Consider the following 26,423-nt stretch of genomic DNA (forward strand, 5'->3'; position numbering starts at 1 on the left):
TCGCTGTTGAAATGTGACTTCCATAGGAGGCCCTCCCTGACCACTTCTTCTCTGGTTTATTATCCTATTATAGTTATGTTTTTCCCTATTTGTTTATTTGCTTCCTGTCTCCGACTAAAATCAGCCCATGAGAGCAGGAGCTTGCTTCTTCAGGGATGTATATCCATCCCCAGCACCTATGACAGCGTCTGGCACATAGTAGATGCTTAGTAAATATTTGTTCGATGGAATGAATGGATTGAGTGAAAGAGTGAACGAATGAATGAATGAGTGAATGCTTTCCCTGCCACCTTAATGCCCCAAGTCATTTAGCTGCCCTTCTACAAGCCCCTTCTGGCCTGGGAGCATCGATCTTGGAAGCAAGACATCTGGCCTGGGTTCAAATTCTGACTCAGTCATTTAACAGCTGAGTTTAGATAAATGGCTTAACCCCTCTCGCCTTAAGTTTTCACTTGAAGCCCGACCTGGTAGAGATGTTGTTGTGAGGATCCAACTAGATAGGAAAATGCCCCAGGCAAAATACGTGCTTTTTAAAAATATTATAAACTTGCATCTAGTTATTTATTTATATCTATTGAAGTATAGTTGACTTACAATATTGTGTTAGTTTCAGGTGTACAGCATAGTAATTCAGGTTTTTGGGTTTTGGTGGGGTTTTTTTGCAGATTATATTCCATTATAGGTTGTGACAATAGGCGCTTTTTAAAAGCTTTCTTTTCTTTTTCTTTCACAGTCACACCCTTCCAAGTCTGATCACCCTTGCCCTCCCCACCAAGCACCTCAATACCTCCGTCGCACCAGAGCCTGGAGGGCCTTGCAGGTTGCTGGGCCCTCACGCACGCAAACATTTCCTCTCTCTAAAAAGACAGGAAAAAATACCTTCCCGGCAACGGGTCGCGCAGTCCGCGGAGCGGGCGTCAGCGGAGGCGTCTGCGTGTGCGCACACGCATGCGCAAAAGAGCCCGGAGAACGGGTGGGGGGTGAAGAAGGGGCCGGCCTTTGAGCGACAGCGACGCAAGATGGCAGCCACCACGGGCTCGGGTGAGCGGGGGCGCCGGACCCGGCCGGCCGAGGGGGCATGGGCTCGGGCCGGGGGCCGGGGACCCGCGAAGGCCCTTGCTGCGGGGCCAGGGCCTCTGCGATGCCTCTGTCCCCTGGGCCCCGTGGCGGCGACCCAGGCGGCCTGAGTGGGGAGGAGGAGCAGGCGGTGGCCGGAAGCACGGGCGGGGGCCTGAGGGGCCTGAGGGGCCTGTGGGCGGCGCGGCGAGGCCCAGAGGCTCCCCCGGGCGGCGTGAGGGCCCTGCTGAGAGGAAGGGCCGGGTCCCGCGGCGCAGCGGAGCGGCCAGAGCGGGTGAGGGGCGAGCCCAGAGGCACTCCCGAGGAGACCGGGGCTGGCGGCTCTTTAGGGGAGATCGAGGGGTCCCCTAGAGAACGAGGAGGCGCCCCAAAATGGATGAAAGTCCTTTATTTGGGTGCTGGGTGTCCGGGTTGGGGGAGGAGCCTTGGGATGTCCGTTTGGCGGGGACTTCGGAGAAGCCCCTCAGGATGGATGAGGGAAGAAAACAGCATCCTGAGGGGGTGACTGAGAGGATCCCCCATTGGTAAAGGGCAGGGCTCCAGTGTTAGTTTGGGGGGTTGGGTGAGCTGAGGACATTTTTATGTTGATTAGAAAGGGGGAGTCTTGGGGTGGCTGCTTTGTGGGGGGATGAAGAGCATCTCCATAGGACACGTGAGAAGAGGAAAGGGATTTCTCAGATTCCAGAGGGATTTGGTTGGAGCAGCTGAAAGTGAAATGACCCCGTCGTTCCCAGGCCCCTAGTTTTGGAGATGTTAGGTTTTAGGAGGCAAGCTCCGAGTAGGGCGGTTAGTGGAAGCTTGCGATATTGGGTGAAGAACAGATGAGTTGGGAGCCCTGGAGGTGCCTGTCTGGGGAAGGGAGCCCCGTGCAGTGGGTGAGAGTGGGAAAAGGTCAGGTTTCAGAGATGTTCTTTTTAGAGAAGAAAAGTCTCCTTTGTTGGGTGAGGAGCGCGTACCCTAGGAGTGTCTGTTTTATGGAGACTGTCTCTCTCCCACTCTTTCGGGTGTTGGTCACATATGGGAGTTCAGCTCAGAAGTTCCCCAGTGGCTGGATTGGTTATGGGGAGAGGAACACATAAAATGGGAAGTCTTGGGTGACTGGAGAAGAAAGCTGAGGTGCAAGAGGGAAGGAGGGGGCTACACTGTGGGCCAGGGGGGGTTCTTCCAGGCCCTGGTAGGTAAAGGGAAGGAGCATCGATTATGAGACCGGATTCACTGCTCTGTGTTCCTAAGATGCACCAGAGGATCAAGTCCTGAAGGATCTGTTTCAGAGCTAACACTCACAGCTGGGCATCGGGGGGTGGACTCAGGTGGCCTTCTGGAAGAGGCAGGGTGACGGTCGTCTGGGGAAGGTCCCGCAGAGGGGCTGATGAGGCAAGAGGGTCAGATTCTGGAAGTGCAGAATTTGGGAGTAACAGAGTGTCCCCCTTTTGGTGAGGAGGGTGTCCCCTGAGGTGCCTGGCGGTGACATTGGCCAGTGAAGTCCTCCCAGATGAGGTGACAGTGGCTGACGTCTGATGGAGGAAACGAACGGGACCACCTGGCTGAGTACTGAAGTCCTCCAGCTGTTTAAGGCCGCAGCAGCACTATTAGGAGAGAGTTGGTGACCCGAAGCGAGCAGGGCGAGGGGAGTCTGTCTGTCCAGGATGTTACTCCTCTAGTATCCCAAGGGGCCACCTTTGTTTGAGTGTTAGAATGGGAATAGAAGGAATTGGAAGTAGGGGATCTGACCGAAGTCACCTACCCCAGGCTGCCTTTTACACTTAAAGCAGTGGGGTCTTCCTGGAGGATGAGGAAACCACACATCTTTTTCCTAGGTTTGGTTCCAGTTGGAACAGTGCTGAGTCAGTGTTCATTTACAAAGAGACTGCCACAGACATTCTCAGAAGAGAGGGGCTGCGTCAGGCCAGCCTGCTGTGGGAAACGTCTCACGAGAATAACACCCCTGCCAGGTTGCTCTGAACTGGGGGTACACTGTGCCTGCAGCAGCCAGCGTTGTGACGGCTTTGCAGCTCAGCCCCTTGGCAATCACTTGAGATTGGCTACCTATAATCCGGTGTAACCGCTCCTTAATTCTAACTTCTTGAAGCCCTGCCAGTTGAAGAGTGCTTCATAAATGCTGTGGTGGTCAGATAAACCATCGTCAGCTGCTGTCTAGTGGCATACAAGAGCTCTTGGCATGGTTTAGATAACGTGGAAGAGGTTTTGAGGTGCCTTAAAATGGGCTTCCCAGGGGCTTCCCGGGTGGTGCAGTGGTTGGGAGTCCGCCTGCCGATGCAGGGGACACGGGTTCGTGCCCCGGTCTGGGAAGATCCCACATGCCTGCGGAGCGGCTGGGCCCGTGAGCCATGGCCGCTGAGCCTGCGCGTCCGGAGCCTGTGCTCCGCAGCGGTGGGAGGCCTGCGTACCGCAAAAAAAAAAGGGGGGGGGGAGGGCTTCCCAGAACTCCTTTGTCTGTTTATTCAGCAGGTATTTATTAAGAATTTGCTGTGTCCCATTGTGAATAGTGAACAAGATGGACATAGCCCCTGTCCTTGAGGAGCTTCTATTCAAGTCAGGGAGAAGCCCATTAAAGGAGTGAATAATTAAGATTTCAGATAACAGTAAATGCTGTGAAGGAAATTGTGTGATGTAATATCTGGAGAGGTGGTCAGGGAAGCCTTCTCCCAGAGGGGGTATTTGAACTGAGACAAATGATGGAAGGAGCCAACAGTGTGTGTCACAGGCAGGGGATGGGGAGACTGAGTGGAAAGGCCCTGTGGCAGGACTGAGCTTGGCATGTTGAAAGAACAAGCTAAAGGCCTCCGTGTGCAAGGGAGGCTTGTTAAAGAGACGAGTTGGAGGGAGATGAGTTTGGATTTTATTCAGTGTGGAAGAAAGCCATTGAACAAGTACCTGGTCTGAAGTAAACGTTCAGTAAAAGTTTGTTGAAGGAATGAATGAGAGTCTTAAGAAGAGAGGAATGACAAGATCTGACCATTGCTCCCAGGCAGTGAGAGGAGGGCAGAGTGCTGAGGGAGGGAACAGAAAGACCATATTTGGGTTAAACTAAAATGAGTGTACAGGCCTGCTTTCTAACCCTGAGAAGTCTTTCAGGTGTGGGCAGGGGCCCTGAGGCCTTCCTTAGGTTTAGAACAAACCTCTTGATTAATCTGTGCCCCTGGTTGCCAGGAAACAGCTGTGAAGCCTTTGAGTTCCTGTAAGAGCTGAACTTAGTTTTTTGTGGTCACTGCTTTCAACACTTGGTGACAACAGCTTCCCACCTCCTTTGCTTCTGCAGTGTGTGATTTCCTCATAGATCTTAGAGGGTGGAACTGTGGAAAACCCACTGGAATCCTCAGGATGCTGGTGTTGTGACAGGTGACTTCCTCCTGCCTTGGCCAGGATTGCAGGGCCTCAAAGAGGAGCCCTTGGCTGCCAGATCTTTCCTCTCACCCAGCATCCCACAGGCTGCCCTGACAGTAAACCAGAAACAGAGTGCCAGCAAAGTAAGCCCTTTACATTTTAAAGTCGCATACGTTGGAGTGGCCGCATACACTCACTCCTCTTATGAACATTTAACCAAAGGGGCAGTGGAGGTTATGTAGTCTTCCATTCCATTCAAGGGAGTTGCCTAGAAAGAGCTGGAGCTGGCAGATGAGAACCTGTAGTCTCTTAGCTGGTCTCGTTCCCGTGTGTCTCACCGTGAGCATCTTCTTGTGCCGGTTGTAGCCAAGTGCCTTTTGTACAACATGGGCCCTGCTTTCAAGAGAACTTCTTCATGTTGTACTCAGCTGAAGAAACAGCAGTCTGCTCTAGTGATGGAGGGGAAACGCTTTGTTGGGCCACTACAGTCTATTGTTCCTCTTATGGATTGCCAGGGTCAATTTGATGATCATGATTTTCCCTTTCACAATAACTTTAAAACCACCCTCTTCCCCCCACCATATTCTTTTCCTCCCTCCCTCTCTCTCTCTCCTGAAGTGTAGCTCTACAGTAGTTTGATAAATGTAGAATAGAAAATGTAAAGTTAGAAATCCTTTCTTTCTTTCTTTTTAAAGGGTAGACACCTTTATTTATTTATTTTTGGCTGCGTTGGGTCTTTGTTGCTGCACACGGGCTTTCTCTAGTTGCGGTGTTCGGGCTTCTCATTGCAGTGGCTTCTCTCGTTGCGGAGCACGGGCTCTAGGCGCGCGGGCTTCAGTAGTTGCAGCATGCGGGCTCAGTAGTTGCAGCTCACGGGCTCTAGAGCGCAGGCTCAGTAGTTGTGGCTCACGGGCTTAGTTGCTCCGCAGCATGTGGGATCTTCCCGGACCAGGGATCGAACCCGTGTCCCCTGCATTGGCAGGTGGATTCTTAACCACTGCGCCACCAGGGAAGTCCCAGGAATCCTCTCTTTAATTCTGAAAGGCCCCAGGGAAGTATGGAGCAGCACATTTGGTGAAGTAGAGATGTTAACACTGTAACTTTTATATTATGTATAGTGGTTTAGAGGTCTCCTAGTACTTCGACTTAACCTGCTATGTCATCTCATCCAACTCTCCACAACCTAGTGAGCTCACCAGGGGAAGTATTGGCCCCCCAATATTCCTGAGGGAGATTGATGGCTGGCTGAGGAGTGGTGACACTCAGATTAGAGCCCAGGGGTTTTTGACTCCACTTCCTTCCCCAACCTGCTCCACTGCCTTAGGAAGGAAATGGAAAGGCATGGATTCAGGCATGTGCTCTTCCTCAGTCTTGGCGTGTTTAATCTTGATGAGAGAACAGGCTTCAGTGAGAAGCGTCTGCCACCTGTAGCAGGGACTCTTTTTATAGCATATCCCTGGCCACATTTCACCCATTCTGGGTAATGTGCTGTCTAATGAGAGTGAAGGCCACTGCTTGCTCTTGCTTATACTTTACACTCGATAACTCAACACTCGTTGGGCTTAGGGCCCCCTCATGTCATGTACAAAGTCAGTCCTTGTCTTCACTGACATGCACGCCCTTCAGACTTCTTTTTAAGCTGCACTTCTAAGGCTAACTGTGGGTAGACACTGTATTAAATACATCATCTCGTTTCTGACAGCAACGCTTTGAAGCAGGTATCTATTGTGAAGGTGAGGAAACTGAGGCCCAGAGAGGAGAACTGACTTGCCTGAAGCCCAGAGCCAGTGACTTGCAAACCAGGGTACAGAACTGGGACAGCCCTGCTCCAGGACATATGCCCTTGGCCATATTAACATTTTTCCAGCCCCCGTTGCCTGTTCTCCAGCTGGGCATCTCAAGTTCCTTCAGCCATTGGCAGGTCTGTTGACATTCCTGCCTTGGTGGATTAGTTCTTTCATGGGTGGCTAGTAATGACACCAAGTATGATTCTTTCTTCATTGTCACGTTCACCCCGTACAAGTTCAGTAGGTGTAACCCCAAAATAGATGCCAAATCCTCCTTCTCTCCATCGGCATTATTGTCGTTCTTGTCCTACCAGTACCACCTTTCTCTTGCCTGAAAGACTGCAAAAGCCTCCTGCTTCCAGTCTTGCCCTTTTCTAATCCATTCTCTATAGAGGAGGCAGAATGGTTTTTTACGGGCGAGAAAACAGAAACTGCCACTCTCTGCAGAAAGCCCTTCCCGCCGCACTTAGAATCAAATCCATCTCTTTTCCATGGCCCACAAGGGCTTCCATGGTCTTGGCCTTGCCTGCCCCTGAGCTCACGTGATGTGCACACCTATGCTCGCGCTCTTCCCCTTTTAGGAATGCTCTGCCTGCCTGTGACTGCCTGCTTCTCCTTCTTCAGGTCTCAGCTCTCCAGAAAGTCCATCCCTGCCCACCCCTTTCAGTGTAGTCTTCTCACTCATTATCACGTCTCTGTTCTGTTCTGAAGTGCTTAACCTTATCTGAAGGTTTCTTGTTTGTTTTTCCACATTTCTGTGCCTTTCCAGTAGGGCAGGATTCTGCCTTGTTCTCTGCTGTGTCCCTAGCACCCACATAGTCCCTGACATAGAGTAGGTGCTCAATAAATATTGAATGTTGCAGTGAATTAATCCAGGGTCTCATCTTGATGTAGCCAAATATATAAACTTGACATATTTGGAGAAACATTATATCTGATAGGGCAGAAGCAAAAGTGCCTGTTCAGCTTTGCAAAAAGGAAAGCTCTTGTCCTGATTAGTTGGCATTTATAGAGGGACTTTAGCATAGGAATTAACTCTTTCTCTCCTTCCCTGACTGTCCTGAGGCACTTACCACACCTTATTCTTTGTCTCCACCCCTTTCAGAGAAAATTTGATCTTTGGCCTTGGTCACCCTAGCAGCAGAGAAACACGGGATCTTGCATCTTGTCACCAGCTGTCTGTCGTCACATTGTCTAGACTGTAAAGAATGATAGATTGCCGCTGTTTCTTCCCCCAGATCAGTGATTCTCAAACTAGTATGTATTAGCATCACCTGGGGGGCTTGTTCGATTGCTGGGCTCCACCCTCAGTTTCAGATTCGATAGTTCTATGGTGTGATGTAGTGTAGTGTTTCTGGTGTGTGGCCTGAGAATTTACATTTCTAGCCGGTTCCCAGGTGATGTGTAGGCTGCAGGTCTGGGGACCATACTTGGGGAATCATTGTTGTATAGAAGGAGAGAAGAAATATGCTCCTCTGGACAGGCCCTAACCAGGCACCCAGACTGCACTGCACTTGCCAGTTGCTCAGAAACAAAAGTTACCCGCCCCTGACTTTATGCCCACTTTTCAAGAACGTTTAATCCAGGTGCATCACCTTCCAGGCCTCCTTATTTTCAGAATGGTAGCAGCACCAGACTCCTAGCTCAGTTCACTGTCTTCCCTGAATGGGCAACCAAACCAGTTTCAACTGGCAGCTTTCTTTCCAGGAGAAACCTGTGAGGCTCTGCCATTTTAAATCAAGACCCAGGCCAGGCCAGGGTTTTCCAAGATTGGCATGCTGTAATAGCCGCTGCTTTGTGGCAATGCTTTTCCCAAAAAAGATGTTTTAAAGGGCTTCAAAATCCTTTTTGTACCACAAATATTTTAATATGTTGCTGTGTTTCGAATTACTGCATTAAATGTCTTACTAGGACATGGTGTAAAACCCTATCAAATATTCATACTTTTTTAACCTGGTTGTCATATTTTCTTTGTAATATCCTGCAGCTGCTGACTTTTCAGTTTATATTTAGCCAGGAGAAAAACTGGCTGACTTTTGATACTGACACAAATCCAGGAAAAATCCTTCTGGAAAAAAGAATTCTGAAGTAACAGGAACAAATGTTTTCTTTTTAAAAATCTTGGGTTACTGCGTTATTTTAGCACCTTGGTAGAGTTATCTTAACATTTTCATAGTTAACCTTTTAATAGTTATAGTTTATTAAGATTAACAAGAGTCCATTTTTACATCCTCTATTGCCTCTTGAAGCTGTTCCTTCAGCTGCCTTTTAGGTGTCAGATTAACACACAAATTTTAGGAATCTTAAAATTTAGCTTGATTCAATGGATTAAAGTGCCATAGGAAGAAAATATGTTAGAGTATCACTGAGTTTTTCTGATCTGTTATGCTTCCGGTTTTTGACATATATGGATTTAATTTTTAATATATTCACTGAAGTCTTTTGTTTAACGTGTCATGATTTTGAGCCTATTCTCTCCATTTGGGATGGAATGAAGTCGTCCCTGTGACTGATACACTCACAAGGTCTGCAGGAGCTCTGAACTCCACCAATATTTGGATTTATGTCCCTGGGGTAGCCCCTGAGGTTCTAGAACAAGGGTCATTTGGAGTCAGATGCTCTTGCTTTGTAGAAAATACTGGAGTTAGGCCATTTGGAGTTAAATGCTCTTGCTTTGTAGAAAATATTGATGTATTAACTTTGTATGCAGTTTCTAAATGGTTTGAAATATCAGTAACATGCTTTCATATATATTTTATAAAACAAAGTTCAGTTTGTAATGAAGAATCCTTGACTTGTGTGGTTTGGGGAAAAAAACCAGTTTTCCCTCATTAAAAAAAAAGTTTCTCTAAAAGTCTTGATCACACTTCATTAAAAAATAAAACTACTTATCAAATTTTAATTATCTCAAAACAAAGAACCTTATCTTTGTTAAGGTATCTCAGTTATATGGTATAGTGTCCAGTATTTTGGCCAGTGTCCAGTAGACCATATGAGAGGTTAGAGTAGGAAAGGAAGAGGTACTGCCTTTTCTTCAATCAGGAAACCTTTATTGAGTACCATTACATGCCAGGTAGCATACCAGATTCTGGGGAGGTAGAATTGAATGAGTCACAACTCTAACTTGAGAAGCTCCAAGAGTGAGTCAGACAACAAAAAAAGAAAGAAAATGAAATTTAAAGAAAAAGAAAAGGTACAGCGCAGACATTGTGTGAAGGTAAAGGAGCATGAGGTTGGGGGTAAGGGGGCTCTTAGAGGACCTCCGCGGACTGCCCAGCTCTGAGTTGAAGATTCGTGTTTCTTCTTAAGATCATCATATTCAAAACTTAATGTATAACTTTTCTTGGGCTATTTGAAATCCATACTAAGCCCCTTTGATCATCTTTATAATATTAGACTCCCTTTTAATAGTGCTATGAATGTTTCCCTGCTGTATTTCCAGAAATAAACCAGAGTTAGAATTTTGTGACGTTGAGCATTATTCTTTCTGAAATAACATCCCTAGCTAACACCCGGCCACCATTCATTCATTCAGCAAGCATTTGAGTACATGCTTTAGGCAAAGCACTCTTTGACGTATTGGAAATTCAGCAGTGAACAAAACAGATGAAGTTTTATTCTCAGGGAGTTTATGTTCACATGGGAGAGACAGATGGTAAACAACTAATGAAGTGGAAGAGAATACATTTAAAATGTCAAGTGGTAATGATGCTGTGAAGAAAAATAAAGCAAGATAAGGGAATGGGAAGTTGGAGCTTAGATGAAGAATAAGGGAGCCAGCCAGCCAGCCATTCCCAGCTCGGGGACAGAGAATTCTGGGGTGAGGGAACATCAGGTGCAAAAGCAAAGTCAGGTTGCCTCTTCAGGAACTTCAGAAAGGATGGTATGGCTGAAGGAGGGTGAGGAGCAAGGGAAAGGGTGGCAGGAAACGATGTTGGAGAAACAGGTAGGGCTCTGTAGGTGAGGTAAGGAGTTCGGATGCTAGATATTAAGGGAAAGCCAGTGGAGGGCTTTGAGAAGAGGAGTGATGGGATCTGACTTAACAGTGGTTGCAGTGGGAATGGTGAAGATGATTGTATTTGGGATATATTTGGAAATGGGTTAGATATGCGGTGTAAGAGAAAGATTTCCTATCATAACTCCAAGATTTCTAGCCAGAGAAATCTGTTTGTGCTATATACTGAGATCGAAGAGTGGGTACTTTTTGTTTTTTGAGGAGTGCAAGGAAGTTTTGTTTGGAATTGTTTTAAGTTGGAGAGGCCTATGAGGCATATAAATGGAGATGTGTAGAACGCAGTTAGTTGGACATATAGATTGGAGAGTTATTAAGCTTCCTTGGTCTGGGTAAAATCACCTGGGGAGTAGACAGGAAAGCAGCGGTCAGTAGGCTGTGCCCTGAGGCCTGGCAGCCAGTGTTTGGAGGTCAAGGAGGTGAGGCCATCAACTAGTGAGGTAGGAAGAGAGCCTGAGGCTAAGGGAAGAGAGTTACAGGAGGGAGTTATGGGTGCTGCTTGAGAGCTCCAGGAACTTGAGATGGGGACTGAGAATTGACCACAGGGTTTGGCTAGAGGGTGCTGCTTGGTGCCCCTGACAAGAGCAGTTTGGGTGAGTGACTAGCTAGAAAAGCCTGATTGGAGTAGGTGCAAGTAGAGTGAAGAATTGCAAACAGGGGGTCTAGACAGCCCTTTTGAGATTTTTTGCTAAAAATGAACAAAGAAATGAGATGGTAGCTAGAAGGGGATATGGGATCAAGTGAGGGTTTTTGTTTTTTATACTACGGTGGATAGTACAGTGCCGATGAAGGTGATTCAATCTCTGTCCCAGGTATTACACAGAGTGCTTTTGTAGGTTTTACCTCATTGGTTCTTCCTCACCACTTGTAGAGGCAGGGAGTATCGGGATCCCTGTTACGCTGAGGGTCAAGGGTAACTTGGCATAGTCACCCAGCTAGATTGCTGGAAAGTTGCAGAGCATGGATTTGAGCCTAGGTTCCTGGTCTTTAACCCTCTTCTGAGAGATTATAGAATTTTCTCTAAATTATATTCTGATTCTTATTTGTGGGAGGTAACTTCGCCATTCCTCTGACCAGCCTTTTTAAAATAGAGTGGTCGGGACTTCCCTGGTGGTCCAGTGGTTAAGACTTCACCTTGCAGTGCAGGGAGTGCGGGTTCGGTCCCTGGTCAGGGAGCTAAAATCCCACATGCCTTGCAGCCAAAAAAACCAAAACATAAAACAGAAGCAGTATAGTAACAAATTCAATAAGGACTTTAAAAATGGTCCACGTCAAAAAAAAAAATCTTAGAAAAAAAATAATAAAAATAGAGTGGTCAACCAGGTATCCTTACATTTGTGATTGTACTTCCATGGCATCTAAAGATCGTTTATGTGAGTATACACATAACGGGGAAGCATGGGTTGACTTTGTGTTTATCTTTTATAAAATGGAGTGTACATACCTTTTTATCCTTTGCTCAGTTTTTTTATTTTTCAACGAATATTTATCTAAAGACTACCATGTAAAGGCCAGTTGTTTTAATTTTTTTTTCATAAAAATGGGAACCATCACCACAGTCATGCAAATTAATATGTGCTGCCTTAAATCTCTTTAACATCCCACCTACCTCAGCTTATAAGAAGTTCATAACTTGTTCCGTTGTCACAAGTATTTGCTCTAAGCAAATGCTTCTGGCTTTGTATCCTGAGATGTTAGTAGTAACACATCCCTAACCTGGCCTCTAATCCTTCAGCCCATCCTGAACATTACCTGGGAGATTTGCCTCATCTCTTGCCCTGCTCAGAGCCTTTTGCAGCTCCCCACTAATTACCCTCAGGATAAAGTCCTCTTAGTAACATGGCCCCACCTCTTTAGCTTTCATCACATTCAGAGGGGTCTATGACCCCCTCAAAGATTAAGAAACGTTGCCCTGTGATTATATTTCTCTCATACGTTCTAATACTGTTTTGTTTTATTGAACTTTGTATGTGCATCTTGTTTCCATAGTGAGACTTTATACGGTCTAGCATGGTGTTGGATAAGTGTTTGATAATTACTGTACTGAAAGAAAGGATGTGTACATATATATTACTAACAAATTTATGGGTAGGGAAATTTTGACAAACAGGTAACAAGTGTAGCTAACATTTAAAAAAATTGCAGTCCTGAAATGTGTGGATATTGCTTGTAAAGGTGGAATGAGCTCAGTTTTACACACATTAAACATGGTGAACCCTAGATGGTTCCTTACTAGATAGAGGTCAGTATACCAGCTAACCAGATGCTAATCAGCCACTTCTATTTAAATATCAAAAAAAGCTAAATGAATCACTGCATAATTTGTAAATTTTTGCAGTTCCTGATTTCTGCTAGCTGTAGTTATTCCCCAGACTTCGCTTTTAATCAATTTTTGAGTGAAAATAAAAGTTTATGGCTTAGGAAAAATGAATTTAAAAGTAACAGTCCTCTTTAAAAGCTATCCAGGGACTTCCCTGGTGGCGCAGTGGTTAAGAATCTGCCTGCCAGTGCAAGGGACATGGGTTCAATCCCTGGTCCAGGAAGATCCCACATGCCATGGAGCAACTAAGCCCGTGTGCCACAACTACTGAACCTGTGTGCTGCAACTATTGAAGCCTGTGTGCCTAGAGCCCTGCTCCACAACAAGAGAAGCCACCACAATGAGAAACCCATGCACCGCAACGAAGAGTAGCCCCCGCTCACCGCAACTAGGGAAAGCCCGTGTGCAGCAACAAAGACCCAGTGCAGCCAAAAATATAATAAATAAACAAATAAATAAATAATTTTTTAAATAAAAGTTATCCACTTTGTGGACTTAAATTCTTCGAGATTTTGCTAAATAAAGGTTAACTGAGTACTTAACTGCCCAATGCCAGATTACAACGTTTATCAACCTTTATTTACCCTTACCCTCAGAGGGTTTAAAATATCCTCTGAGCTAAACCTAGGATGTTAGGGCTCAAAGGGATTTTTGAGAACAATTAGGTGACCTCGGATCTTGCAAAGTGGTGTCCCATAAGCAGAATCTGACCCACAGACATTTGGCCAGGGCAAAGGAGTGACTGTCCCCTTTAGACAGGATGTGTATTCTCCAGCTCACCTCAGTTCTTAACACTTCCTGTTGTTTTGAGCCAGACATTAAAGAAATCTGCAAAGCCATACCACTCTTCTCACTAGTTTAATTTTGTTCTTTGGAAAATATAGTTATATGTTATTTATCTTAACACATAATGGTTGGTTGTGGTTAGTTGTAAATGAATTAAATATTTTTATAATTTCTCAGTTTTAATTTTCTAATTTGGTCAATGTCAATAGCTATAACCCACATAAACAAAGGCTCTTTGAAGTCTTCAATAATTTTTAAGAGTGTAAAAGGGTCTTGAGACCAAAAAAGCTGAGAACTGCTATTCAAATGGCATAAATGCTTATCATAATTAACCAGTATATAGTACAATTATTCTGATATTCATGTGTATATTCCAACTCCTGCTTGGAATATTTCTAGACTGCCTAATAGATGCTGGCCAATCCAGAATTTTTCATTTATTAAGCTGTTTTGATGCCTGTTTTATAATTGAATCAAATTGAATCATCCTGTAATGGCAGTACAGAAGTAACAACGAAAAGCTGACTTTGTCCTCTGTGGTGCTCATTTACTGTTCCAAATACTAACCTAAAATAAGTTTAAGTGACTAATTTGCTGTTGTGCAGTTGTGTATATGAGCTTTGCATGCTTTGTTTTTAAGTAATTAAATGTCTAATCCAATGGAAATACCTGTTGGAAGTGCAAGATTCATTACTAATATAATATTTTCCCCTACTTCAGAAGTCAAAAAAATCAAGCGTCAGAAAGATATAAGTTGAATTCACTACCTGTTTTGAAATTAATAGCAATGAGCTTGTGATATTTGGTTTAAGATTTCCTAATCAGGGGGACTTCCCTGGTGGTCCAGCAGTTAAGACTCTGCTTCCAGTGCAGGGGGCACGGGTTCGTTGCCTGGTCGGGAAACTATGATCCCACTTGCCGCGAAGCGTGGCCAAAAAATTTTAAAAAAAAAAAAGATTTCCTAATCAGACCTGGTTGTTAGATGAAGAGGGAATATTTCCACCTATAAGGATGTTCTTTGCTAAAGTTTACAAGAGGAACAGTTACACCTGAAATAATTAACCCAACCTGATTTAAAGATCTGACACAAAAAATAGCACATTTGGGGGAATTCCCTGGCGGTTCAGTGGTTAGGACTTGGCGCTTTCACTGCTGGGACCCCGGGTTCAGTCCCTGGTCGGGGAACTAAGATCCTGTAAGCCGAGGAGCAGCAAAAAAAGAAAAGAAAAAAAAAAGCACATTTTTTTTTTTTTTTTTTTTTTCTTTTTGCGGTATGCGGGTCTCTCACTGTTGCGGCCTCTCCCGTTGCGGAGCACAGGCTCCGGATGCGCAGGCCCAGCGGCCATGGCTCACGGGCCCAGCCGCTCCGCGGCATATGGGATCCTCCCAGACCGGGGCACGAACCCGTATCCCCTGCATCGGCAGGCGGACTCTCAACCACTGCGCCACCAGGGAGGCCCCAAAAGCACATTTTTTATCTTGCCAAAGAGAGCAACTTGAAATAGAGGTCACATGTATAACTTCATTCAAGAGTGAAGGGCTGGGCTTCCTTGGTGGCACAGTGGTTGAGAATCTGCCTGCTAATGCAGGGGACACGGGTTCGAGCCCTGGTCCGGGAAGATCCCACATGCCACGGAGCAACTAGGCCTGTGAGCCACAACTACTGAGCCTGCGCGTCTGGAGCCTGTGCTCCACAAAAAGAGAGGCCGCGATAGTGAGAGGCCCACGCACCGCGATGAAGAGTGGCCCCCGCTTGCCACAACTAGAGAAAGCGCTCGCACAGAAACGAAGACGCAACACAGCAAAAATAAATAAATTAATAAACTCCTACCCCCAATATCATCTTTAAAAAAAAAGAGAGAGTGAAGGGCTTAGCCATGGGAGCTGTTGTACTTTGCTGTTGATTGTTTGACTTGAACAAGTTTTGGTAACACTAAAGAACACAGACCACTTAAAGTTAGTCACTTAGGGAATACTATGAAGTGAGATTCCCACTCTCAGAGGACCCTTGATCCTTAATTTCAATCAGGTGTCACATAACTGAATCCCTAGAGAAGGTGAGGAAGCATGACTGATGTAACTTATCTGGGGAAGAGTGTTCCAGGCAAAGCGAATAGCAAGTGCAGTTTGGTTGACATGGTTCCTAAGTGTTTTGTTGATCAAATGACACAATCATGTTTTTTTTTTTTAACATCTTTATTGGAGTATAATTGCTTGACAGTGGTGTGTTAGTTTCCGCTTTATAACAAAGTGAATCAGTTATATATATACATATATCCCCATATCTCTTCCCTCTTGGGTCTCCCTCCCTCCCACCCTCCCTATCCCACCCCTCTAGGTGGTCACAAAGCACCGAGCTGATCTCCCTGTGCTATGCGGCTGTTTCCCACTAGCTATCTGTTTTACGTTTGGTAGTGTAGATATGTCCATGCCACTCTCACTTTCTCCCAGCTTCCCCTTCCCCCTCCCCCTCCCCATATCCTCAAGTCCATTCTCTAGTAGGTCTGCTCTTTATTCCCGTCTTGCCCCTAGGTTCTTCATGACCTTTTTTTTTTTACCTTAGATTCCATATATATGTGTTGGCATACGGTATTTGTTTTTCTCTTTCTGACTTAACTTCACTCTGTATGACAGATTCTAACAACCCAATCCAGAAACGGGCAGAAGACCTAAATAGGCATTTCTCCAAAGAAGATATACAGATTGCCAACAAACACATGAAAGAATGCTCAACATCATTAATCATTAGAGAAATGCAAATCAAAACTACAATGAGATATCATCTCACACTGGTCAGAAAGGCCATCATCAAAAAATCTACAAACAATAAATGCTGGAGCAAAGGGAACCCTCTTGCACTGTTGGTGGGAATGTAAATTGATACAGCCACTATGGAGAACAGTGTGGAGGTTCCTTAAAAAACTAAAAATAGAACTACCATACGACCCAGCAATCCCACTACTGGGCATATACTCAGAGAAAACCATAATTCAAAAAGAGTCATGTACCACAATGTTCATTGCAGCTCTATTTACAATAGCCAGGACATGGAAGCAACCTAAGTGTCCATTGACAGATGAATGGTTCAAGATGTGGCACATATATACAATGGAATGTTACTCAGCCATAAAAAGAAAGGAAATTGAGTTATTTGTAGTGAGGTATGGATGGATCTAGAGTCTGTCATACAGAGTGAAGTAAGTCACAATCGTGGTTTTTAAAAAAATCAGAAAATATGGAAAGGGGGTTTGGAACCACCCATAATCCTTGCACCTAGAGATAACCAGGTTGCACCTAGAGATAATCTATCCAGGTTTCTTAAGATGTCACTTAGCATCTATATTAGTTTACTAGGGCTGCCATAACAGAATACCGCAGACTGGGTAGCTTAAACAATGGAAATTCAGAATTCTGGAGGCTAGAAGTCCAAGATCAAGGTATCAGCAGGTTTGATTTCTTCTGGCTTGCAGGTGGTTGCCTTCTCACTGGGTCCTCACATGGTCTTTACTCCATACAGATGTGCTACCTGTTGTTTCCTTGTGCATCTAAGTTTCCTCTTCTAGTAAGGACACCAGTCATATTGGATTAAGGCCCACCTTAATGGCCTCATTTTAACTTAATCCCCTCTTTAAAGGCTCTGTTTCCAAATATAGTCACATTCTGAGATGCTGGAACTTAGGTCTTCAACATACGAACTTGAGGAGACACAGTTCAGCCCATTACACCATCTGTGAACAAGTACCTCAGATATTTATCAGTCTTACTATCAGTACAATTCTGTGCTATTTGGATATTCATTTTTATTAGTGCAGGCTTATAAAGTAACCAATAGTAACAGCAGTAGCAATGCACAGTGACTTTTTTTCTCCTAAGCCAAATTAGGATTATTAAAGATTTAACTCTTTCTAAACAAAAGGCATTGAATTGTCTGGTTTTTTGCTTATGCTGTCAACAAACAGCCTTCAGTTTCGCGTTTGCTGGAGGAGACTTAATCCAGTATAAGTGAATAATCCAGTTGGCTCTTCTGTGGATAAAAAATGCCAGTGTTTTCCAAACGGACCATTCAAGAATGCTTTCAGATTTTTCCTGTTTCCTTTCAAGTACCATCTGTGCTATTTAATATTTTTCTTCAGTCAGCTGACCCTTTTGCTTATGTTTATTTTAAAAGGAAAATTTTAACATAATCATAAAGGGGAAATTAGTTTAACATTACTTGCCCTAAATAAGTTATTCTTAAAAATAAATACATGACTGTAAAATGAAGTGTTCACTCATGTACCACCTGAAAAAAAGCTTGGGAGCCATAGTTGACTTCTCTTTTTCCCCCACTTCGTAGGCAATCTTGACGGCAGATCTTACCAGCTCAGACCTCTGAAATACCTGAAACTGTGCTACTTCTCACCACCTGCACTGCTATCACCCTGTTCCTTCACTGTTAACACCTGTGATCTTTTGCTGGGATTATTGCAATAGCCTTCTAGCTGTTTCTGCCCTAGCTCCCTTCACTGTACTCTTCATACAGCAGCCAGAGGGATCCTGTTAAAAACAAGTCAAAATCCTGTCATTCCTCTATTCAAAACTCCAGTGGCTTTTTAACAGTTGGAGTCCCTAATTTCCTACTGTTCTTCCATCTCACTGACTTGGTTTTAGCTCAGATGGCATCTTTGCTGTTCTTTGACACTCTGGGCAAGGTCGTACTGCAGGGCCTTTGCACCTGCTATTTCCTCTGACTGGAAGACTCTCCCCTCAGCTGCCGATAAGTCATGTTCCCTATTTAAAATTGTAACTCCCCCCACCAGTACTCTCTGCTCCAGAACACCACCAGCTGTCATACTACATAACTTGCATAATTTGTATTTGTCTCCTTCTAGAATGTAAGCTCCATGAGGGCAGGCGTTTTTGTTTTGTTCACAGCTTATTTCCTGGTGCCTAGAAAAGTGCCTGATTTCCTCAGGTATTTATTCCAGTTGAATTAATAGTAACATGTGTTCCACACTTTGGGAAATACTGAGCTATACAGAGAACACCTCCCACAGCCTTGAGGCCCTCCAGTGGGCCTTTCTTCATAATCATACGTTAAGTGCTGCTTGGCTCTGAGAGTCTGGCCAGTTGGAGGCTCAGTAAAGAAAGCTTGTAACTTGCCTGGATCCTGAGTTTTCTCCTGAGGAATAGTCTAAATGCCAGGGGAAGAGGTGAGTGCGGGGAGAGGTAGGCAGGACTGGTTGGGAGAATAACATCCCCATCTGGGCCCCAGTACCTAGGCTCTGTTCTGGAAGACACCCAGAAGCGGTGCAAGCCTCAGCCTGAACTTAGGTACAGTGGCATGAACCTGTGAGATGTGTCTGTGTGCTTGCTTCCATGAGCTACTTTCCAGGCTTTGGGATTTGGGGAAACAGGTAAAGCAGAGAACTGGCTGCCCTCTTAGCTTTTTCACAAGAGAGAAACTATGACTTAAATATTTGCAGTTTTTCATCCTTGCCGCCTTCTGTTGACTCTGAGTTGATCAAGAGGACACTGTTGTTACATGATAGGGCCAGGGCGTCTGTTCCTCCTAAGGTAGTTTGAGAGTCGTTCCAACAAATGAGCATGCCCTTAGACTCAGAGATGTAGAATAAGAACAAAACAAAAGAAATAGCCTCTTTTCTTCCAAGGCGCTTTTGTTAGCACTTTAGTTTTCATCTCAAACTATTGGGCCCAAATTAATCAACATTTTGGCTTGTAAACCCTTCATGAAGTTCGTCAAAGCTCCAGGGATGGGGGTGGGGTGTCTTTCTAGGTTCCGTCATCCAGCCCTGGTGTAGTCGTCACTTCGCCTGTAACAAACCACGTGCCCCTTCCTTCTGGTTGTGCTGGTCAATACAGATAGCTTCGTAAGCAGCAAGCTTGAGGTACGACAACTTACAGAAGTTCTTAGCACATAAGCATCTTTATTCTGACCTAGTGATAACGAGCAGCTAGCTCTAGGCTTACAGGTTCCCCTGCAGTTGCTAGTATCTTGAATTTCTTTCCATTTATTTTAGGAGTAAAAGTCCCTCGCAATTTCCGACTGTTGGAAGAACTCGAAGAAGGCCAGAAAGGAGTAGGAGATGGCACAGTTAGCTGGGGTCTAGAAGATGACGAAGACATGACACTTACAAGATGGACAGGGATGATAATTGGGCCTCCAAGAGTAAGCGTCGAGCTACCGCTATAAATGTCAATGTCTTAAATTCACTGTGCCTCCTTTTAAAAAATATTAGCCTTATCACGGAAAAAGCTCACCAATGGTATATTTTCTGAGATGTGGCTATTCTTTTTTGACCAGTTTCAGTTTATATATTTGAACCTCCTCTGATGCTGTTTAATCCCTCTAAATGGTAAGCAAAAACCTGTTTAGACTCATAGTGTGAATTTACATGACAATGTAGACAGTGAGGTTTGAGGTAATTGTACCCTCATGTAGTTTAGAACAAACTCCTGGGCTTATCAAATAACAAGGCTCCAGGTACAGCCAGCATTCCTGAAGGCAGTGTCCAACTGGACTTTGGAAAACCTTCTTGGTTGTGGTTTTTATTCATTGTTTCCCAGTCCTGCCATGCGTCTGTATCCTAATTCATTGGGCCATTCAACAAAGGGTTATTGCCTGCCTGGTCTGCTCTGGTCTGTTCCAGGCTCTGTTGGGCCCCAAAGACCTTTGCAAAGAAGACAAAGACAATGGGGATGGGGAACAGGACCTCTCTTTTAGAGCTCTGTGATTTTCGAGCGTTCCCAGTCTTATAATGCCAGCTAACCTTTTTTTGTGGCACATAGTAAACCCCCCAGAAATGCCCTTTAATTCTCACAAGAGCCTGCTGTAAGGTGCTCCTGTTGCATAGTTGCATTCCATCTTCCAGATGAGGAAGCCAACTTGGAAAAGTCAGGGTACTCGCACAAAGTCACATAGCTGATAATTCCCAAACCTCGTCTCACTCCAGAGCATGTGCTCCTAACCACTGTGCTATATTGTCTCCTTCCTATTTATATTTTGAGTTTTCATCTGTTCCCATTATAGAATTATCTAGTGTTAAGTAGTAATTTGATGTAGGAGTGAAGAAATAGATTCCAATAATGTGACACTTGTTTCAGACAAGCGGTAGGAGATTCTGCCTGAGTGTAGCAGGCCCTTTCCTGTGTCTGCTTGTGCTTAAGGGTGATGATGTTCGGTCATTCTTTTCACCTCGTGCAAGGCTCTGCACCAGCCTCTGGGAGATAGAAGGACACATGGGATGTGGCCCTGTCTGAACAAAGGAAGAGTGTGGTGCTCACTCAGTGTTAGGACTCAGTAGACTGTCATAAACACTCACGGTGAATGACTGGCTTTGATAGTTAATGTTACTTTTTGAATCATTTTTGTGACCCTGTTGTTTTGTCTGGGGGGTTTTAAAAAAATATTCAGTCTGTTTTTACTCATTTCTTGATCTTTTTTTAATCTATGAAAATCGGGGTTTTCTGAATCTATTAAATACTGGGAAAAACCTTGATCTAGCAGGCTTGTTTCTTCATAAAGATGATTTGCTGTCTCTGAAAGTCCACTGTATAGCGATGGCTTCCTTCACTGCATTCTTATCTTCCTAAGAATGGTTTAGGTTTTTTGAAGATGAGAACTATTCTTCCCTTCTCTTTACTCTCCAGAGCACCTAGAAATGACTCAGAATGGGGTAGATGTTCAACAGATTTGTTAACAGGCTGATTTTTAGGTTCTAACAAACTAAGAATGAACCAGCGTACCACATTGTGAATACACTAAATACCACTGAATTATATACTTAAACAAACAAATGAACACTAAGTTCTGTTGAAAATATGCTGTTCCACCTAAAACGTCTTAGATTACCCTGAGTTTCAGTTTACCTCTTTCCAAAGGGGGCTAACTTTTAATGAGTAGCTACAGTATGCAAGATACTTTCCATATATCCTTTACATCCTTTTTTTTTTTAATTGAGACATAATTCACAAACCATAGAATTCACTTCCCATAGAATATACTTTTCAAGTGTACAGTTCAGTGGTTTTTATTATATTCAGAATTGTGCAGCTGTCACTGATTTCAGAGCATTTTCATTACCCAAGAAAGAAACCCCATACCCTTTGGCAGTCACTCCCACCCTGCCTTCTACCAGCTCACTCCTTACCCTTGACAATCACTGTTTACTTTCTGTATCTGTGCATTTGCCTGTTGTGGACATTTCATGTAATTGGAATCAATATGTGGTCTTTTGTGACTGGCTTTTACTTAGCATAATGTTTTCAGGATTCGTTCATGTTATAGCACTTATCAGTAGTTCATTCCTTTTTGTGGCTGAATAATATTCTTTTGTATGGATATACCATATTTTGTTTATCCATTAATTAATTGATGGACATTTGGATTTTTTCCACTTTTTGCACATTATGAATAATACTGCTATGAACATTTGTGTACAGGTTTCTATGTGGACAGATGTTTTCAGTTCTCTTAAGTATATACATAGGAGTGGAATTGTTGGATCATATGGTAACTGTTTAACGTTTTAAACAACTGGCAAACTGTTTTCCAACGTGGCTGCACTGCACCACTTTACATTCCCACCAGCAGTGCATGAGTGTATCAGTTTCTGTGCTCCCTCACCAATACTTGTTACTGTCTGTCTTTTTACCCTTATAGTTTCTATTGCCCTGGCTCCCCAAGGTTAAAAGCAAAGTCATAAAAGGAACTACCTGCTTCTAGGTGCTTCCTGTGACCAGTCTATTTTATGATTAACCTACAGGGTATATGCTGTGCATCTGGAAGATCAAGCTAATTATTAAAGCATCTAAATAGAGCTCTGAGTAGCTCATCTCCCTGTTGTATTTTTGTTATTGTATTACTCAGAATCCTCCACCAGTATTTAAAAGGCGTATACCATATGATCCAGCAATTCTGCTAGGAATTTACTCAGCTTTTCTTGAATGTATTGCCCAAAAGCCTGTATGTACAAAATTATTTCATGCAGTGTTTTCAATAGTAGCAAAATATTGGAAGGCACCTCAGTATCTTTCAGTGGACCATATTATATACTGTTTAGCTTTTCAAAAGAATGAGACAGGTTTATACGTGCTGAAATGGAGTGATCTCCACGATATTTGAGTGAAAAAAGGTACAAAGCAGTATACAGACTGTGCTGCCACTTGGGGTGGGGGTGGGTGAGGGAAGAGGGAGAGGCCAGACATACACTTGTGCTTCTGCGTGCTTAGAATACTTCTGGAAAACATAAAAGAAGCTGATGACTGTAGTTGCCTTCAAAAGGGATTGCTGGCTGGGGTCAGGGTGGAAAGGAGGCTTATTTTTCACTGTATTTTTGTACTCTTTATGCTTTAATCATATGTGTGTGTTAGCTATTTGAAAATATATATATATATATATATATATATATATATATATAAATCTTTTTTTTTTTTTTTTGAAAGCAAGTCCTCCAAACCTAAAAGTAAAGCTTCCCATCCAAGTGCCCCTTGCAAAATTCTGGCAAACATGTGACTGTCCACAGCATTAGACGTGGAGTCTTTCTACTCTGACCGTGAGGTGGTAACACTAGCCAGGTTATAGAGCAAAGTTTCTCAGCCTTGGCACTGTTGGCATATTGGGCTGGGTCAGTCTTTGTTTTGGAGCGGTCCTTTGCCTTAGAGGGTGTTCAGCAGCATCCCTGGTGTCTCCTCACTAGATGCCAGAAGCACCTCCCCAACCCTGTTGTGACAGTCATAAATGTCTCCAGGGGTTGCCTGACTCCCACCACTTCGGGAGTGGGACAGGGACAGAAATTACCCTGGTTGAGAAGCACTGTTAGTACCTCCGGGGTTCTCCAAGATAGTGTTTGTATGTGTGGGTTAGAGTGTAGGTGTGTATTTATACACATACTTATCTAAAAGTATTGCATGCATGCTTAAGGACAAACAGAATTACAGGAGTGTGTGAAGTAAAAGGAAAGTGATCCTTTCCCCATTTCATCATACTCCCCACAGAATAAAAACTGATCATTTGGTGTGTGGTGTGTTTCTACTGACATTTGCTGTGGGTACACAAACAAATACATATCCTTTTTAATAAAAATGAGACCTTGCGGGCTTCCCTGGTGGCGTAGTGGTTGAGAGTCCGCCTGCTGATGCAGGGGACACGGGTTCATGCCCCGGTCCGGGAAGATCCCACACGCTGCAGAGCAGCTGGGCCCATGAGCCATGGCCGGCTGAGCCTGCGTGTCCGGAGCCTGTGCTCCGCAACGGGAGAGGCCACAACAGTGAGAGGCCCGCGTACCGCAAAAAAAAAAAAAAAAAAAAAAGAGACCTTACTATGCTTAATGTTTTGCAGCTTTATTTTTTTCTCCCCCTTAACAGGTGGTGGACATCTTTCCATATCAGTGCATATTTATCCATCTCTTTTTTAAAAGCTTTAAGTTACATGTCTGATAAATGAATATATTCTGGTAAAGTTTTTCAGACAGTACAGAGTAAGCAATTCTCTCTGTTCCCTTTAATTCTTTATGTCAGTCAGGAAGAGAAACCATACTAGGTATTTCAACAGAGAGAATTTAATATAGGAAGTTGATCAAATAGGTGTTGGACTGAAAAAAGCCAAAAAAGCACACTGGGGTAACACAAAGATAACACAAAGCAATCAACACCGCCTGGGTCTGGGGGGATGGGTCAGGGGAGGCTGGGGCCATCGAAACCTAACACTTCGAGGACAGATACCCTCTGCTGTTAGTTCCTGTGGGGCCCAGCAGAGCTGGTTGGAGGAGCACTGAAAGGCCAGAAGCTGGAGACCAGAGACAGCTCTTGCTGCCAGGATGAGGGCCTCATGCCAGACTGACATTGGTGGGAACAGAAAGCAAATGGGAAGAAGCGAATGCCTCCTTTCGCCTTTTTATTTTCTATTAGGATTGTGTGGTCAACTCAGCAGTTTAGTCTTTAGGCTGTAGAATATTCAGGTGGCAATATGATTGAATTAGAGAAATGAATAATTAATATTGCCTTCAGAGGGACCTATGGCTCACTCAGAAGGATACCCTGACTGATGGGAAGAGTTCTTGTACAGAGGAAAATTGTGTCTTGTCACTGTTTAGAGGGGTGTGTGCAGGTGCTGGTTAGTAAGCTCCAAGCCCACCTTTCCCTGCTCTGCTTTGGATCCTGGGGCTGGCACTCTGCAAACTACATTTTTCCTTTGTCAGCTGGCTTCCTGTTAGGCTCCACCAATCAGGACACAGGAGAGAGCCTGTAAGGCGGAGAGAAGAGACTTGTTCCTTCCTGTTTGCCTCTTGCTCTGTCTGCGCCACTCTGGTAATTGCCCTTCATCCTGGCATCAGCAGTGGGTTCCAGCCTCCAGCTTTTGGGGGCACCCCCAGCATCAGCCTCGCAGCACCCCCTCATTAGAGATCTGGGTTCAACTCTGGAGCCCTCTTCCTCTGAGCCTCTAGATCTGATCAGCTCCAGCTTTGTTCCTTTGCCGCCCCAGCCTTAAGGGGGAACAAAGGGAATAATAAGCCTTAGCTAACCCAGAGGTGATACCTGCTCCCTGCGGTTACTACCTCTGTGTTAGTTCAGGCTCCTCTTTTAAAGCTTTTTTCAGTCCAGTGACACCTGTTTAACCGATTCCCTATATTAAATACTCTGTTAAAATCCTAATGTGGTGTCTTTTTTTCCCAGCTTTTCCCGAACTTTCAAATCCCCACTTTCCTCCCCAGATTAACTGTGAACAGTAGTTTGATGAGTCTCCTCTCGCACCTCTTCCTGTACATTTACTACCTGTCCATGTCCTAAGTTGTTGAGATCTTCTCAGGCTCTACCTCGTCTCCCTTTTTTAGAGGGCCCATCCTTTATTCTAACATAGCATATGCCCACATTGCACATTAAACATACTTTTTATATATAACTGTATCAGATTTGAACTGAGTAGTGGTTGACTAGTTCACCTAGTGTCATCTTTCTTTTACACATTAATTTAGATTTTGTGCTTTGCATATTTTTGCAGCTAATACCTTTTTCCTTTTCTCACATCTCATACATCTTAGAAATACATTTTAAAAGAATGAAATTTTGCCATTTGAAACTACATGGATGTACCTGGAGGGGGTTATGCTTAGTGAAATAAGTTAGACAGAGAAAGACAAATACTGTATGTTAACAATTTTATGTGGAACCTAAAAAATAAGCAAATGAATATAACAAAACTGAAACAGACTCACAGATACAGAGAACAAACTAGTGGTTACCAGTAGGGAGAGAGAAGGGAGGATGGGTAAAATAGGGGTAGGGGATTAAGAGATACAAACTACTGTGTATAAAATAAATAAAGCTACAAGGATGTATTGTATAGCACAGGGAATGTAGCCAATATTTTAAAATAACTTTAAATGGAGTATAAGCTATAAAAATATTTAATCGCTGTGTTGTACACCTGAAACTAATATTGTCAGTCAACTATACTGCAATATAAATAGATAAATAAGCAAACATTCATTGTACTTTATAATACTTTCAGATTTACAGAAAAGTTGCAAAGGTGGTGTAGAAAGAAAGTTCTGGTATACACCGCCCTACCCCAGTTTCCCTTATTGTTAACATATTAGTACAGTACCTTTGTTACAACCAATGAACCAATATTGATCCCTTATTAACTGAAGTCCATAATTTACGCAGGTGTCCTTAGCTTTTACCTTATGTCTGTTTGCTGTTCTAGAATCCTTTCCAATGTGCCACATTGTGTTTTGTTGGCATGTCCTAGGCTCCTTGTGCCTGTACAGTTTCAGGTTTTTCTTGGTTTTGTTGTCCTTGACAGTCTGGAGGAGACCTGGTCAAATATTTTGTAGAGTGTCTCCCTGTTTGAATTGATCTGATGTTTTCCTCATGATCAGGCTAGATCTCACATATATATTTTAGGCCCAAGAAAAGTTTGTAATCTCTAGGCTCTGGGCATGTAGTGATCAGTGGATGAAACAGCCTATGTACGTGTAAATATATCCAGTGTTGGAGGGAGGTGTCTGTCTGCTTCTATAGGTTGTACATAATCTGCAACTTGCTGGCTATACCAAGAGCTATGTCTTGGCATCCTTTGCAGGGGTGTGTGTGT

The 26,423-nt window shown here is 44.0% G+C and overlaps 1 protein-coding gene across 2 annotated transcripts in view; it reads left to right on the forward strand.

Moving 5' to 3' along the window:
- The first annotated feature begins 945 nt into the window (after positions 1–945).
- Positions 946–26,423, forward strand: part of UBE2V1 (ubiquitin conjugating enzyme E2 V1) — a 31,606-nt gene continuing 6,128 nt past the window's right edge. Inside the window, exons 1-2 of one of the 2 annotated variants that reach the window (XM_081257339.1) lie at positions 946–1,041; positions 19,348–19,496. In XM_081257339.1, coding sequence (XP_081113465.1) covers positions 1,020–1,041; positions 19,348–19,496 — 171 coding nt within the window. In that variant the 5' untranslated portion in view covers positions 946–1,019. Of the gene's footprint in view, positions 1,042–1,253; positions 1,352–19,347; positions 19,497–26,423 lie in introns of those variants that run through there. The other variant, XM_081257340.1, reaches the window with a different exon arrangement.

The sequence above is a fragment of the Mesoplodon bidens genome, assembly GCF_964165515.1.
Source record: "Mesoplodon bidens genome assembly, chromosome: 15".
Lineage (NCBI taxonomy): Eukaryota > Metazoa > Chordata > Mammalia > Artiodactyla > Ziphiidae > Mesoplodon > Mesoplodon bidens.